Here is a 14,800-nt window from a genome sequence, read left to right as displayed (position 1 = left end):
CAAAAATATATTTTATATTTTACAAAATAAGTTTTCAAACATAAACGCTTAAAAAAGCCATAAAAAGTATTAATTCCCTTTATAATCGCCCCAGCTTAATCCAAAGCCAGTTGTTTAACGACAATTAATTAAGTTTGAAAAAAGTGTGCAAACGCTCGTTTCAATCAGCAAGTATCCGCTCCATTGGCCGGAAAACCGCTGAGTCAACCCGGCACTAATCCGAGCGACAGAGACAGAGACACTCCCAGAGAGAGAGTGCGAGCGAGTCACTTCTGTCAACTGACTCTGCTATGACTCTGCCGCCAAGCAAACATAAATAAACAAAACGGCAAAAGGCAGGCAACGAGCGTACCTAATTGGCCTTAATGTGAGCGAGCCACAAGTGTCCGAACAGCTGTTCCGAGAGAGGGAGAGCACGGCTGGCAGAGAGCGATCGGCCGGCAAGCGCGGCATTGCCAGCCGCGAAAGTATCTCGAAGTGCAGCGCAATTGATCCGAGGGGCCGCTGGGGGCTTTTGGGGTTCGGTTTTCTGTTTGCAGGCCGCACTCAGTTCAATTCAGTCAGCCGGTTGATCGCTGTGATCGGCGATCGTTAGCTCGCTGCGGTCTTTGCTTTCGGTTCGGTGCCCAGTGGATCCCTTGCCAATAGTCGCGCGCAAGTATCCGACAGATACGTGCTGTAGTTGTCGCCAGTTGTCATTCATTCGCGGCACGTTCGCGGGTATCTCCGTATCTTCGCCGCTGCTTGTGGTTGGAACGGTTGGTTCGTTGGTCAACTCGAATCAACTTCCCGGCGCAGACACACACAGTAATGAAATTCTTTAAATTAAATCTACGCCAGCCGCAGTGCCTAATTGAAAAACGAAACGCTCGCCCAGTGTATCCCACAGACACTGATAACCAATTGAAAAAGCCAATTGATTGAAATGTTCCCCAGCGACTGGATATGTATAAGCTAGTGCTCAATGACGGTTCATTAAGTAATTTCCGATTGCCCACTGTGCAGTGAGCCAATAAGATATTTGTAATAATGGCCATAAATCCGAGACAGAAGTGTAGCTCAAAAATTGTGTCAAGCCAGGAGCTTTGTGCATCTGTTGGCAAAACGTCCACTCATCTGCTCGTTAAAAAAGTTTCAGCCACATTAGAGAACTTTCACATAATTCAAAATTTACCAGACATTAAGTTAATAGGTTTGGCAAATGGGCTTTAGCCAAAAAATGAACAAAAACACCGGGGCAAGCTAGCATACGTCGCGCATATTTCGCATTCGATTCCGACGACGACCAAAATAAATGCCATTAAACATTAATTTCCTATGCCAGAATAGCTTGGCCGACTGGCCGATTGGGTTTGTCATCCGCTTGCCAATTGACAAAAGTAAACACAGAAATACTTATGGCAACAAAAACACGCGATGAAATCGAAAACAAACACATTATGCAAAAAGCCAGGCGAATAATTAAGTGCACAAGGAGCAAAAAACGATAGAAAGAGCAGAGCCAGCCGAGCCAGCCGAGTAAATAAATTATAATCTTTGCGGTTGCAGCTTGAGTCATTCTCGGCCGGCTTCTCCCAGATTCTCTCGAAAGTTTCCCAACTAATCTCTTGCCGCGAACCGCGAACCGGCTGCGGCCCAACCAGTTTTGAATTCAATTTTATTATTATTGTTTAGTTTTTTCGCCCAGAAATTAGCTCTTTCAGAGGCGGCTCTGTTTATGTAATTCTGGTCAGCTGTTTGGTGTTTTGGTTTGAAGTAGCTCCGGGCCGCCGATTCTATCTGAGAGGTTGCGTGTGTATCGACCGAGTATTCGAAGAATGCCACTCCAATTGGAGAAATTTCGTTAGTTGCGTGTTGAAAGTGCGTTGCATTCTGCGCTGCAATTGCCATTTCGAGCTGCAGTGGCAGTTGCACTCGCAGCTGCAGTTTGTCATGTGTGGCACAAGACATTTCTTACGCTTGACGAGCGGTAATTGAAATATGTGAATAATTGCTAGATTTGTGAGCCAAAACGGCTACGTCGTGGAGGAGATGCATGGGAAAGCCAAGATGATGTATTGCGGAGGAAAGTATCTCCGCTTGGAGTTGGTTTATGGGTGTGGGGAAATTATTGCCATCAATGTGGCTGTAGAGTCTTCCAGAGAACCGTTTCCTTTTAAAGCACATGTCCACTTAAAAGCTACACTTGGAGTTTCATGATATACATTTAATCAGAAATTACCCCGAAGTGCTAGTGAATTCGAGAGCTAGTAACCAAGTCTTGACACAAAATGATAACTTGTTATATTAATGTAATTACTTAAGGGTTTTTGTTCATTTTTCTTTGAGGCCTTTTGATTGTAAAACTCTACTCAGAGCTTAATACATTCTTGTGGCCATTCCTAGACAATTGGCATTGTTTGACAAAGAATTATGCATATTTTCAGGGACCTTTGTGGCAGTTGCACTTGCAGCTTGCACAATAGACCGACAAGTCTTCATTGGTCGTCCAATTAGGTGGAGACAATGATGAGAAGAAAATGGGGGACTAGCGACAAAAAACTACGACATTGTGCAACGTCCGAAGTTCTTGGCAGCCGCTGGAGAACCGGAGCTGGAGACAGCAATTAATTGAAGAAATCACGCACGCCCCTGCTGCCCGAAGGGTTAGAAGTTCCATTGAAATCTGGGGAACAAAGACGAGGCGCAAAGTGAATGACAACCAATTTCTCGATGACTTCTGATGGACAAATACGGCTAACGGGCTCTATGACCCAAAAGAGAAGGAAAAAGCATAGTCCGGGCGAGGCGACAAGTTTTGCATACTAACAGATACAAAACGCATTATGTATGCAGGCCCCATTCCACTCCAATTGTGGACGTCAGTGCCGATCCTTGCCTCTTTTATTCGCCAGCTTACCCTCCCTTAAATCAGAGAATTTTAATTATTATTTTCAATTATCGAAAATGGCCCGCGCGTCTGTTCTTTTCAAGTGGCTGCCCATTGTATCTGCGGCTCTGTATCTGTATCTCTGTCTGTAATTAGGGGGCGTATTGTTTTATAATACCACCCCATGCCCTCGCACTTGTTGCGGCATATGGTGCGGCTTGTTTTTGTTTTCAATTCAGTTTTAATTAAATTTCCCATTCAGCTTTTCAGATAAGAAGGGAATACGCTTCCATCGTCTGTGTTTTAAATTTGGGCTTCTGCAGCTAGCTCCGAAAATCAGTTTTCAAGGGTCAAGTGACGGAATGTGTTTATAATTTTCTGCTGAATTATGATCCAGCTTCCCAGCCATTCGGCCGGAGCTTTTAGCTGCGAACTGCTAACTGATAAACTAAACAGTCCGTCGCCAACAGTCTTGAATGCGATGGACTGTCGAGACGCGAAGCTCAAATAAACACCAGTCCGAGGCCCAGACCCCAGCTGAAGGCCTTCTCAGGTAGAGAAGTTCCGACTTCGAAACACGAGTGTTTATAAAAATATACACATATGAGAGTACCATATAAGTAGCCTCTACGTGTAACAGATGCAATGACAGACGTGGCTCGGAAACGGAAAACTGAGCCGAGCTGGAGTTGGGGACTGAAATGATGTTTATTTCATAATAGGGCAGGAAAGTCCTATGACTGCATATGAGATCTTTAAAATTTGTTTTTAATTTCCCATTTGTTGTGCAAATTTAAACAATCTGTCAATCCCATCGGGGCGCTCTTTAGAGATCGTTCAATCTTCATAATTTCCCCGTTCTAGCCTGGCCAGCACGCGTTTCTTATTGTCGTTTCGACACAGAACCCCGAATGGCGGCAGTAATAATGATAATAATTCTCTGTTGTATTCGAACTGTTCGCTTCTGTTGCTGTTGCTGTTGCCGTTGCCGTCGCCATGCGGCTCATCGAGAACTGAGTACACAATGGCTAAAGTACATACGCGGTACAACCACAAGCACAGCCATAGAGAGCAGGAACGGCTACAACTACAGAAATCGAGTAAAATAAACCGCCGAACGAAGCGCAAAAACGGCAGCGAAAAAAAAGCGTCGCCAGCAGTTTGTCACTCAATCGCCCAGACATCAGTCGCGTTTTCGGATCCCCTCCAAAAAAAGCCGAAATATTACTTACAAATAAAACAAACCCCAAGCGCAACGAAGTGTCGAAACTCTCTACGAGTATCTAGTACTGCGGGTACTCCCGATACTCTCGAAGCCGCGTCACTCTAATCGGATTGAAAAACCCCAATTTGTGAGCCATTACGTTTATGAGCACGCGCGTCAAAGTTGAGGGTCGGGATCAGCTCCAGGTATACTCCCAGAACCAGTACCAGAAGATGCCCCCAGAGTGGCTGCCAGTAACAAATCGAAAGAACACGCAGCCCATTTTCGAATATGCAAACGAGGCTTCAAAATGCACATAGCATTTGAATAATTAGCGGACGATAAGAAACCCACCTGGTTTAGTTTAAAGTACAGTGCATAGGGGGGAGGGGATTGCTCAATTGCCAGTCCAAGTACAAAGTCATTTCCATCGAAATCCCCCACTGTACATTGATATATCGTGCAATCGTTGCTCAACCCTATTTACCTGTGGATACAAAGCGGCGATCGCATCGAAAATAATTGAATTCAGAACAATGCATAGAATAGAGAACAGCTGATGGGCCCTGGGAAGGAGATGAGAGTATTGGAGGTGAAAGAGAAGGCTGCACCCCAATAAAAGTTGGCAAACAAAATAAAACGATTTCCGATCCAATTCGCGTCGCGGCTGATTGAGCCGAGTGTGTGAGCTTGGGCTGGGTGTGGCAGTCTGTCAGTCCACAAGTATGAAGTAAATAGCCTCGAGCGAAGACCCCGCTCGTCCCCCACAACACTTTCCCACCTCCAAGGTCAGCCTTCAGACCTTTACTCAACAACTCATTAAACCGAGTGAAACACTACTATTCAGGCGTTTCTGTTTCTACAACATTTGGGTAAACATTCGGTTAGAATTGGAAATAGTACAAATCCAATTTTGTCATTCACGTAACGCTATTTGAAACGAAAATGAATCACCAGACCAGACCTGGGCCTCAAATGCGTACGGCCCTCGGAAAATCACTCAAAGACGAAGTCAACAAACGGAAATTGTCACTTGTCAAATTTTCTTTCGATTTTCATTTCTGAGGAGCCGCACACGAGCAAACTACACAGGGGGGGAGGCACTGACGGTGCAGACCACCATATTAAATACGAAATGTCAGCGGCTCGTCAAAACCCAAAAACCTGAGACATTTTTCAAGAAAATAATTTAAATAACTAGGAATAGTAGGCGGAGCTAGGCATCTTGTGTGGTGGAAAGTATTAAAAATCTACCTATAAATAGTGGGTACTTTCAAAGTAGTATCACTTTCGATGTTCTTCACAGCCGAAACCACCACGTTAGATTTTATCATGCTTCGAATGGCCCGCTTATAATGGAAAAGCGTAACTTTACGCTCTAAATATTTTCATTTAACAACAATAATAATAACAACAAGCACCAGCAACAAAAACAAACCACATTGGGGCACTGTCGCGGAAGCAAAGTTCAGAGTGTAATTGCGAAGTTTATGCGATAATTGCAAGCGAGTTTTTAGCCAACTTAGCAAGATAGCGTCCAAAGTTGGCCGAATTAGGGTTAAACCAAAAAACAGGCACAACTTCAGGTAATCAGCTCGGTTAGAAAAAATTGCTCCACCATTTGAATTCGTCGAGGACCCAGCGAAGCGTCACCAAATGATTACGAAAATGTCAGTCAGGGGCCACAAGCACTTTGGTGGATACACGTGTTCATATTCATATGGCATGTAGTCTGAATTTGTTGGGCAACACAAATCAATTGGTTTTGCATATGTCGCAGCCATCAGGCATCTGAAAATGTTCCACTTTCGGCCACCTGCAAAATGAAAACTCTTGTCAATATTTGCACTTTCATCCGACTTACATTCCGAGAGAGATTTCGAGTGGGGCGAGTGGAGAGAAACTTGTCTATTTACGCATATTTATGTCTATATGTTGGCCACGTACAAACAAGAAGCCATCAGCCCGACGTCCCAGCCTCGTCATCATCTTCTTTGGGCAGTCTGTCAATAGACCGGCGTACGTCAATTTTAGATGGGTCCGAAGAAATCGAAAATAGACAGCCCGCAGCCTACCGGCCCGGCAGGTGGCGGGCGGAAAACCTAAAAATTAAGACTCGAATACTCCCAAAAAATATTCGAAATTCACTCAAGTCACACAATCCATTTGGCAGAATGAGTTCACGAGATAGGAGCGAGGCCTGATTAGTTAGCTTTCTAAAAGCAAGGGTGCAGGAAGAGTCCCTGCAGATATATAGTTCGGATTTAGAGCCCATTGTGGAAATTCCAAACCGTAAGCTGTCGATTCCTCAGCTCAAATTTCACAAGCCCACAAACAACTGGGGGAGTGGGGGGGCTAGATAAATAAGCTTGAAATTTCACAATCGCATTGTATGGTGTATATATTTAGGTGTCGAACAGTTGTTGGCTTGTTTAGTTTTCCAGCTCAAAACTCCGCACTTGGGACTCGGGTTACTTATTTACCCTGGGTTCTCTCCCGCATCTTGAATAAACACAGACGTTCGTTTCTTTCCAAGCTGATTAGAGCTTCATCAGGTGCTATATAAAGTAGAAAGCTTGGGACCAGATGGGAGTGGCTTGTATACTCTAAACCAAGTGCTTATGTACTCACCATTCTTTTCCCAAACATCTGAAAGTGTCTAGTATTGGGACTAATTATTGTGTCTTACCACTCCATAGTATGAAATGCAATAAAAATAGTTTGAGCGAAAGCGAGTCCCATTATATGCTTTTGGCTTATTCGAATCGGTTTTTTCGATGATTTTAGTAGCTATCTGAGCCTCCTTAACGAACATTAAATGCAAAATCAAATAACTGCGCTATGTGATCGCCATAATAATCGTAATAATAAAAGCAAATATCAACCATCTATATGACGGGTCATGTCTGCCACATTAGCGCTCGGTGCGTTGATGGGATGTGCAACAAACTGAAAGTAAATAGTACACAATTGGCGACGAAAAAATCATCGAAAAAATATATGGCGTTATTGCAAAATGGCAAACTGCAGTCCCACTGGGAAACATGGCAAATTAATTAGTTATACAAAAATGGTAGACCGTAAGAGAGTGGGCTAAAAAATAGAAAATACCAAACGGTTATTGTGTGTGCGTTGTATCGGTGCGGCAAATAAAATTCAAATTATGCACAAGTGAATAATTGTGGCATTTTAATGGCAGCCCTTGCGAAAATAAATACATATAAAATATTGGTTTTTGTTTTTAATTTAGCCCACGAGGCCCATAAACAAGCAAAGCAAAGTTTTAGCCCAGCAACCTAAACAAAAAAGGCGCTCGGTAGCCCTTTGATACTTTTTTTTTTCATCTGTCGGGGCGCCATATAGCGGGCAATAAATAACATGAAAAACCCAAATATCGTGGAATGCAGCAATGCCTTAAACAACAATAACAACAAAGCGACAGTGAACAATATCAACGGAAACGGAAATGGAAATGTTGGCGAGCAGCTCCCCCTATCGGCCAAAAACGCAGCATCTCCAACGGCATCAACTGGCAGCAACAACAAAAACAGCGGCATCATGAGCTATGCTCTGAGCTCCAGAAGCTCCTCCTCGGACTCTCCCCCGCCACATCATCAGCAGCACTCGCCCCCGCACCACCCGCACCAATACCAACATCCCTCGCCAGTGTCCACGAGCATGACCACAAATGGCCATCAGTCGTATCCGGCGATAACGGCAACGTATTGGCTGCCGCCACCGAATCCGGCGCCATATTTAGTTCCAGGTAATTAGTGCTACTAGTACGGCCAACCACCACCTAGCTAAGCCCCTCGGATCGAGTACAGTAAAGACTAACTACTAACTAGTGGACAGAATATAGTTTTTTTTAGGAAAATATCAATAACATAAGAAGGACATTGCCTTTAAATCCTAATCAAGAATAAATATGTATATGTTTGGTTTGGATTGACATAAAATGGCCAAACAATATAAAGTATGACTAAAGAAATCCTACTAATTAAAATTTGTTAGAAGGTTAACTAACATTTCCATAAAGAATTACCCAATAAATTATTTTTTAACTACAAAGAAAATCGAAAAACCATTTGAAAAATTCAGATAAACTCTCTCCATAAATAGTATTTAAAACAAAATATTAACTAGAAAATTTTAAACAAACCTTATATTTTATTAAAAGTTTTAAAATGGGAGATATATTTTAATTCCAATGTTAAGATTCTAAGCTATAAGGTAATTGTACTATTTGCGTTACTAGCATTTCTATTCTAGAAATATATTCCAAGTCTATTTGTCTAAGTAAGTCTACCTTGTGACCTTTTCCATTTAATGACCTCTCACTGTAGCATATATTGTCTAAAACTCATTGCATTTCTGCTCCAGAGCAGCGGAAGCGCGTCGCCTGCAAAAACGTTGCAAATTATATTTTCGTGTTTATTGTGAAGCTCGCGAGGATTACAAAGTCAGGCGGGCGGGTGGCAGAACTGCCCGCTGGAGGGCGCCAGCGGAGAGCAGAGCTATTTTCCGGACAAACAACAAAGCGCGGGCGGGCGGGCGGTTGGGCGAGCAAGCGTGTTTCGTGTTTCGATGCTAGTTCAGTTTTTTCTCCTCTTGTTGGATTGTCGTGTATTTTATTTCCTTTTCGCGCCAAGTGGCTAAATGTTAAACCAATGTGCCGGGGGTTGGGGTTGGGGTTGGGGGTCTACTCTGTACGGTTTGCATTTCGCGTCCTTTGTGTGCGTGCATGTGTGAGTGTATTTGTGTAATTTCATTTGCAAACGCCACTTGCTGGGCGGCTAATTAAATTTTAGCTTTGTCAAGGGACTTCTGAGCTCCCCAGCAAGGGCACCAAAAAAGGATAAGGGCACCAGGGCTCAGGGGCAGCATTGAAATTCGTCGGTTTGGCTTGCTAGGGTTTTATTTGGTTAGCGAACTAATTTTATTTTGATTACATTTAATCCCCTTTTCTCGAAGTAGCTCTGAGAAAAACATATTTTTTGTGATTATACTTTTCTGCAAAGTTCCTACTGACCAATAGTTTAGATGCTAATTGTTGTAAAACTGAGCCTTTGAATTAATTGTTTAAATGAAAACACTGTTTTATTTAGTTATTCAATTTGTAATTATATTATTCTTTTCGTTTGCACACACAACCAGCCAGTTTCACATTTTACAAAGAAGAGACGGAAACACACGTAAGTGTGACCGATCGATGATAGATTTGTAATACCGATTTTCGTAGACGTATGTATATACCAGATGTATTCGGTATATGCTAAGATATATTCAACACGCCCCCTCAAAAATTGAATTACAAATATTTTACTTAAATTATATATATTCAACTTGGCTTGTGTGCATCTGGGGAAGTTTACTTTTTTTTCTGATTCAGCATTCGCTGCATGGATTGGGGAAAAACCCCGAAAAACCCAATCAAATCACTTTTGATATCTTAAATAATAGTTACAGTTTCGTTTCTGTTGACAATTCATAAATTCAAAAATATTGGTTACAGATTTAAGTTCATAAACATAATATTGACTTCAAATCATTTCCTTTTTTTTCTTTAAATTAAATTAAATTATTAATCAGTTCATAAACATAATGTTGACTTAGAATCATTTTCTTTTTTTTTTCTTTAAATTAAATTAAATTATTAATCAGTTCATAAACATAATGTTGACTTCAAATCATTTTCCTTTTTTTTTTTTTCTTTTAAAAATTAAATGAAATTATTAATCAAATTAAAATTAAATCAAATTATTATCTAATTATTTTCATATTTTTTTTTTTGTTTTTTTTTTTTTGTTTGTTTGAGTATGTAATCTAATAATAAGAAATTATATATGTAGTTAGCATTTAATTCAGTCTTTAAGGATACCAAGTTTCCCACGCAGTTGTAGAAATTTAGTTGCTGGCAACGGCTTTGTAAAAAGGTCTGCAAGTTGATTCTCTGTAGGAATATACTCAAGACAAATATCATTAGTTTCTATTCGTTCTCTTATAAAATGATATTTAATATCTATGTGTTTCGACCTTTTATGGCATGATGGGTTGTTAGCTATACTAATGCAGCCTTGATTATCTTCATAAATTACTATAGGTTTTTCAATATCAATATGGATACTTTTTAATAGGGACTTCAACCATAATGCTTCCCTGACTGCTTCAAATAAGGCCATGTATTCTGCTTCAGTCGACGAAGCGGCTACGGAATTTTGCCTTTTTGTATTCCAACAAATTAAATTAGAATTAAACATTTTAAAAATATAACCAGTGGTACTCTTTCTGTCACTTTCATTTCCACCCCAGTCAGAATCTGCATAACCCTTAAATATGTTTTCAGCATTTGGATCTTTCTCGAAAACCATTTTCATATCTATACTACCCTTTAAGTATCTTAGAATTCTTTTCAGACTTGTCCATAGCTCTGCATTATTTTTATTTGTATATCGACTAAGAATATTAACTGCAGTCGCTAAATCTGGACGTGTACATAGCATAACATACATTAAGCAACCTATTAAATTACGACAAGGAGCGTCAGATTGCTCATCTGAATTTAATAATTCGTAATTTAGCTTGCTTTGAAGAGGTGTATCAACTGATTTACAGTCATTCATCTTAAACTTATTTAAAATTGATTTAATATACGAACATTGACTAAGGTGTATTCTATCTTGACCTACTTCTACTTTTATGCCAATAAAATATCTAATTTCATCAAGGTCTGTCATTCTAAACTTTTTCATTAAATAACTTTTGAACCTTGTCATTCTTTCCATGTCTGCTGTTGCGATTACAAGATCATCTACGTACAGCAGTACATATATATTTTTCTCAATGGAACCATTATTAAGAATATATATGCAACGATCAACTTGTGAGTTTTCAAAACCACACTCTTTTATTGCTTTATCAAATACTTCAAACCAACATCTGGCTGCTTGTTTGAGTCCGTAAATTGATTTATTTAATTTGCATACATTTTCTTTGTCACTTGAGACGCCCTGAGGAATTTTCATATATATGTCCTCTTTTAATGTGCCATTTAAAAAAGCAGTCTTTACATCCATATGATGTACCTTTAAATTATATTGAACTGACAAGGATAATATGACTCTAAAACTTGTAATCCTAGCAACAGGTGCAAATGTTTCTTCATAATCAATAAGATACTCTTGGGTGAATCCACGTGCTACTAATCTTGCTTTGTATCTTATTGGATTTCCTAATTCATCATATTTAAAAGAGAATACCCATTTATTATCTACTATATTTACATTTTCAGGCTTTTTCACAATAGTCCACGTATTGTTTAATTTGTGGGCATCTAATTCTGACATAATAGCTTCTTCCCAAAGGGATTTGTCACTTCTGTTCTCTATTTCATCAAATGATTTTGGGACATCATTCAGAAGTGTATGTGCATTTAAAACGAACGAGTTAAGATCTTTATATGATATTCGAGGCTTATTCTGTAGTCTAATACTCTTTCTAGTAGCCTCCTCGTCACCGGTCTTTACTAAGTCTTTGTTGCTTTGACTATTTACAATAACACTAGGCTTTTCAAATTCACTACTTTCCTTACTCTCATTCGGGAAATTTGTTGGCTCACTCTTCCTACTATCATTCAGAAGTTTGCCTTGACTTTCGTCCTTACTTTCATTCAGGATATTATTTTCATTGTTCTTCTTATTCTCATTCGGAAGATATATCTCATTATTTTCCTTACTATCATTCAGGAAATTATTTTCATTAGTCTTCTTACTCTCATTCGGAAGATATGTAATTTTATTTTCCTTACTATCATTCAGGAGATCCATATTAGAATTTTTAGCTCTAGAATTTATCATATTTCGCTCATCTATAACTACATCTCTAGCAACAAAGAATTTTCTTTCAGCTACATCCCATAATTTATAGCCATTATTATCAAAACCAACAAGAATACCCTTTATTGACTTTTCGTCAAATTTCCTTTTTCTAGTTTTGTTGTGGACATACACAGTCGAACCAAAAACTCTTATAAACTTTAAGTTTGGCTTTCTTTCGTGCCACATTTCATACGGTGTTTTTGTGCTATTTCCAAGTGCTCTAGTTGGAGTTCTATTTATTAAGAATGTTGCTGTCAATACAGCTTCACCCCAGAAATTTTTTTCAAGCTTAGCACCATTCACCATAGCACGAGCCTTTTCAGTAATGGTTCGAATCATTCTTTCAGATACACCATTCAATTGAGGTGTATGAGGCACAGTTAAATGATAACTGATACCCTTTTGAACACAGTATTCACGCATATCATTTGATAAATACTCTCTACCGTTGTCTATATAAAGATTAACTATTTTAAGATTGAAATGGGCCTCACTTTTTGCTACAAAATCTTTGAACATATTAAAAACGTCTGATTTGTTTTTCATTAAATATGTTACACAATAGTGTGTATATTGATCGACAAAAATAACATAATAATTTTTATCATCAATTGTAGTCGGTGTTATTGGACCACACACATCCGAATGAACTACAAACAGTGGTCTCTTAATAAAATCTTTTATTTTACATTTTTCAAAAGGTAGCCTTGCTTGTTTTCCATTTACACAAGCCTCACAAATATCATCGACAGGGTATACTTTATCCAGAAGATTATTATTAATAAATAAATTATTTCTTTTTATTTCTAACATTTTCCCTTTACTAACATGCCCCAACCTTTCATGCCACAAACGATACATATTTTTATCTTGTGCATTTAATGTGTATGCTGTAAATTTTAAAACTGGTATATTGTACATACCTGTACTTTCGGCCACAATCATATCACCCTTGGTGATTTTTACTCCAGTTTTGTTGAATTCAACAGTCATACCTGACTCTTGAAGACGCTTTACCGATATCAAGTTGTCAGCAACCTCTTCACAAAATAGGACGTCTTCGAGCGTTATTTGGTGGCCATTGTATAATTGGACAATTCCCCGCTTGGTTGCAAATATATATTGTCCATGCTTAGCCACAGCAATTCTTATTGGAGATTCCAATTCCACATAATCAGCAAACATTGCCACATTGTTGATTAAATGGTCAGTGGCTCCAGAATCCAGGATGAAGTTCCAATTTTTGCTCGAATTGGTATTTGGTTCACTATTCACCATAAATGCGAAACCTGACTGGGTTGTTGCCGTTTGTGCTTGCTTGTTATTATTATTTTCTTTATTTTGTTCATTTATTATTCTTTTATATGCATAGCAGTCCTTTTTTATATGCCCATCCTTTTTGCAATGATGGCATTTTATATTAGATTTAACTTTTGCTTTATATGGTTTGCGGTCAACATTGCCTTTATTATATTTATATTTATTGTATTTATAGTTGTTATTATTTTTGTAATTATAATTATGTTTATTATTATTATTAACAGTTGCTTTCATAATTTTCTTGCTAGTATCAATGCTTTCATTTTTAAGTCTAATCTCATGATCTAATAATCTGTTTTTGACAAACGCTAGAGTTAAATTTTCTTCAGACAATGTTTCTATAGCTGTAATTACACCGTCATATGTATTTGGCAAAGTAAGCAATAAGTGAGACACCCTGTCCATCTCTTCGAGTTTTGCACCAGCAGCAGCTAACTCACTCATTAACTCATCAAACACATTGAAGTGGCTCACTAGTGCTGTCTCACTCCCTAACTTTAGTGATAAAAGACGCTTGCGGACGGACAACTGAGATGCAAGACTTTTGCGCTCATATATCGCATCTAAATTCTTAAAAATTTGACTCGCCGTCTTTCCGGCGCCTATGGCGAAATTAAGAAACGCGTCACCGAGATACTCGATTAAAGTGCTCTTTGCACATCTTTCTGCTTTATTCCAATCTTCATCTAATTCCGTTGGTTCCTGCTCATCAATTACTTTTAACACATTTAATTCGGCAAGAAGTGCACGAATTCTAAATTTCCACATAGCATATTTTTCGCCATCAAAAGGTTTTATGTTACGCTTTGCTCTGTCGGCCATATTTTATTTCGGAATTTCACAATAATGTATAAGGGAACAAAAAAAACTTATAATTCTTATTTAACTTTGAAATATATGATTTTAGTGAACTGGGCCCATAACCTGTTGTAAAACTGAGCCTTTGAATTAATTGTTTAAATGAAAACACTGTTTTATTTAGTTATTCAATTTGTAATTATATTATTCTTTTCGTTTGCACACACAACCAGCCAGTTTCACATTTTACAAAGAAGAGACGGAAACACACGTAAGTGTGACCGATCGATGATAGATTTGTAATACCGATTTTTGTAGACGTATGTATATACCAGATGTATTCGGTATATGCTAAGATATATTCAACACTAATTTTGTATTCAGAGGTAAAAATATATTTAGGTAAGACCAGAAAAGACCTTTCTAAAAGCTCTTCACACTTTATTATTTGTTCATCAATTATACTAGTAGTACCACTCTAGTACAAGTCAATGGAAAAAATTGGTAGATTAAGGGCAAGGGTGGCCAGAAAAAAGAACTTCTGCCTCCAAAAGAGGGCGGTTTACTCGACTGGGTACACCCCCATTATCTTAAACATGTTTTTTGGTTTTATTGACTTCTAATGAAAATATTTATTAAAAGTAAAATTACATAACTCTTTCACAGTTTCATGGCTTATCAATTAGCAAGTCGCTGCTAAAAATACTATCGTCAATGAAACCCAGAGAGACT

The 14,800-nt window shown here is 38.8% G+C and overlaps 1 protein-coding gene across 6 annotated transcripts in view; it reads left to right on the top strand.

The window, feature by feature from the left end:
• The window catches only part of bru2 (bruno 2), a 54,062-nt gene that overhangs the window by 18,780 nt on the left and 20,482 nt on the right, over nt 1-14,800 (top strand). Inside the window, exons 1-2 of one of the 6 annotated variants that reach the window (XM_017244276.3) lie at nt 554-758; nt 7,324-7,839. The exons of 3 other annotated variants lie outside the window; for them this stretch is intronic. In XM_017244276.3, the coding sequence (XP_017099765.2) occupies nt 7,452-7,839 (388 nt within the window). In that variant the 5' untranslated portion in view covers nt 554-758; nt 7,324-7,451. Of the gene's footprint in view, nt 1-553; nt 808-4,022; nt 4,280-7,323; nt 7,840-14,800 lie in introns of those variants that run through there. 2 more of the 6 variants (XM_017244273.3, XM_017244274.3) reach the window with 2 other exon arrangements.

The sequence above is a fragment of the Drosophila bipectinata genome, chromosome 2L, assembly GCF_030179905.1.
Source record: "Drosophila bipectinata strain 14024-0381.07 chromosome 2L, DbipHiC1v2, whole genome shotgun sequence".
Classification (NCBI taxonomy): domain Eukaryota; kingdom Metazoa; phylum Arthropoda; class Insecta; order Diptera; family Drosophilidae; genus Drosophila; species Drosophila bipectinata.
This window is presented reverse-complemented; position numbering and strand designations above follow the sequence as displayed.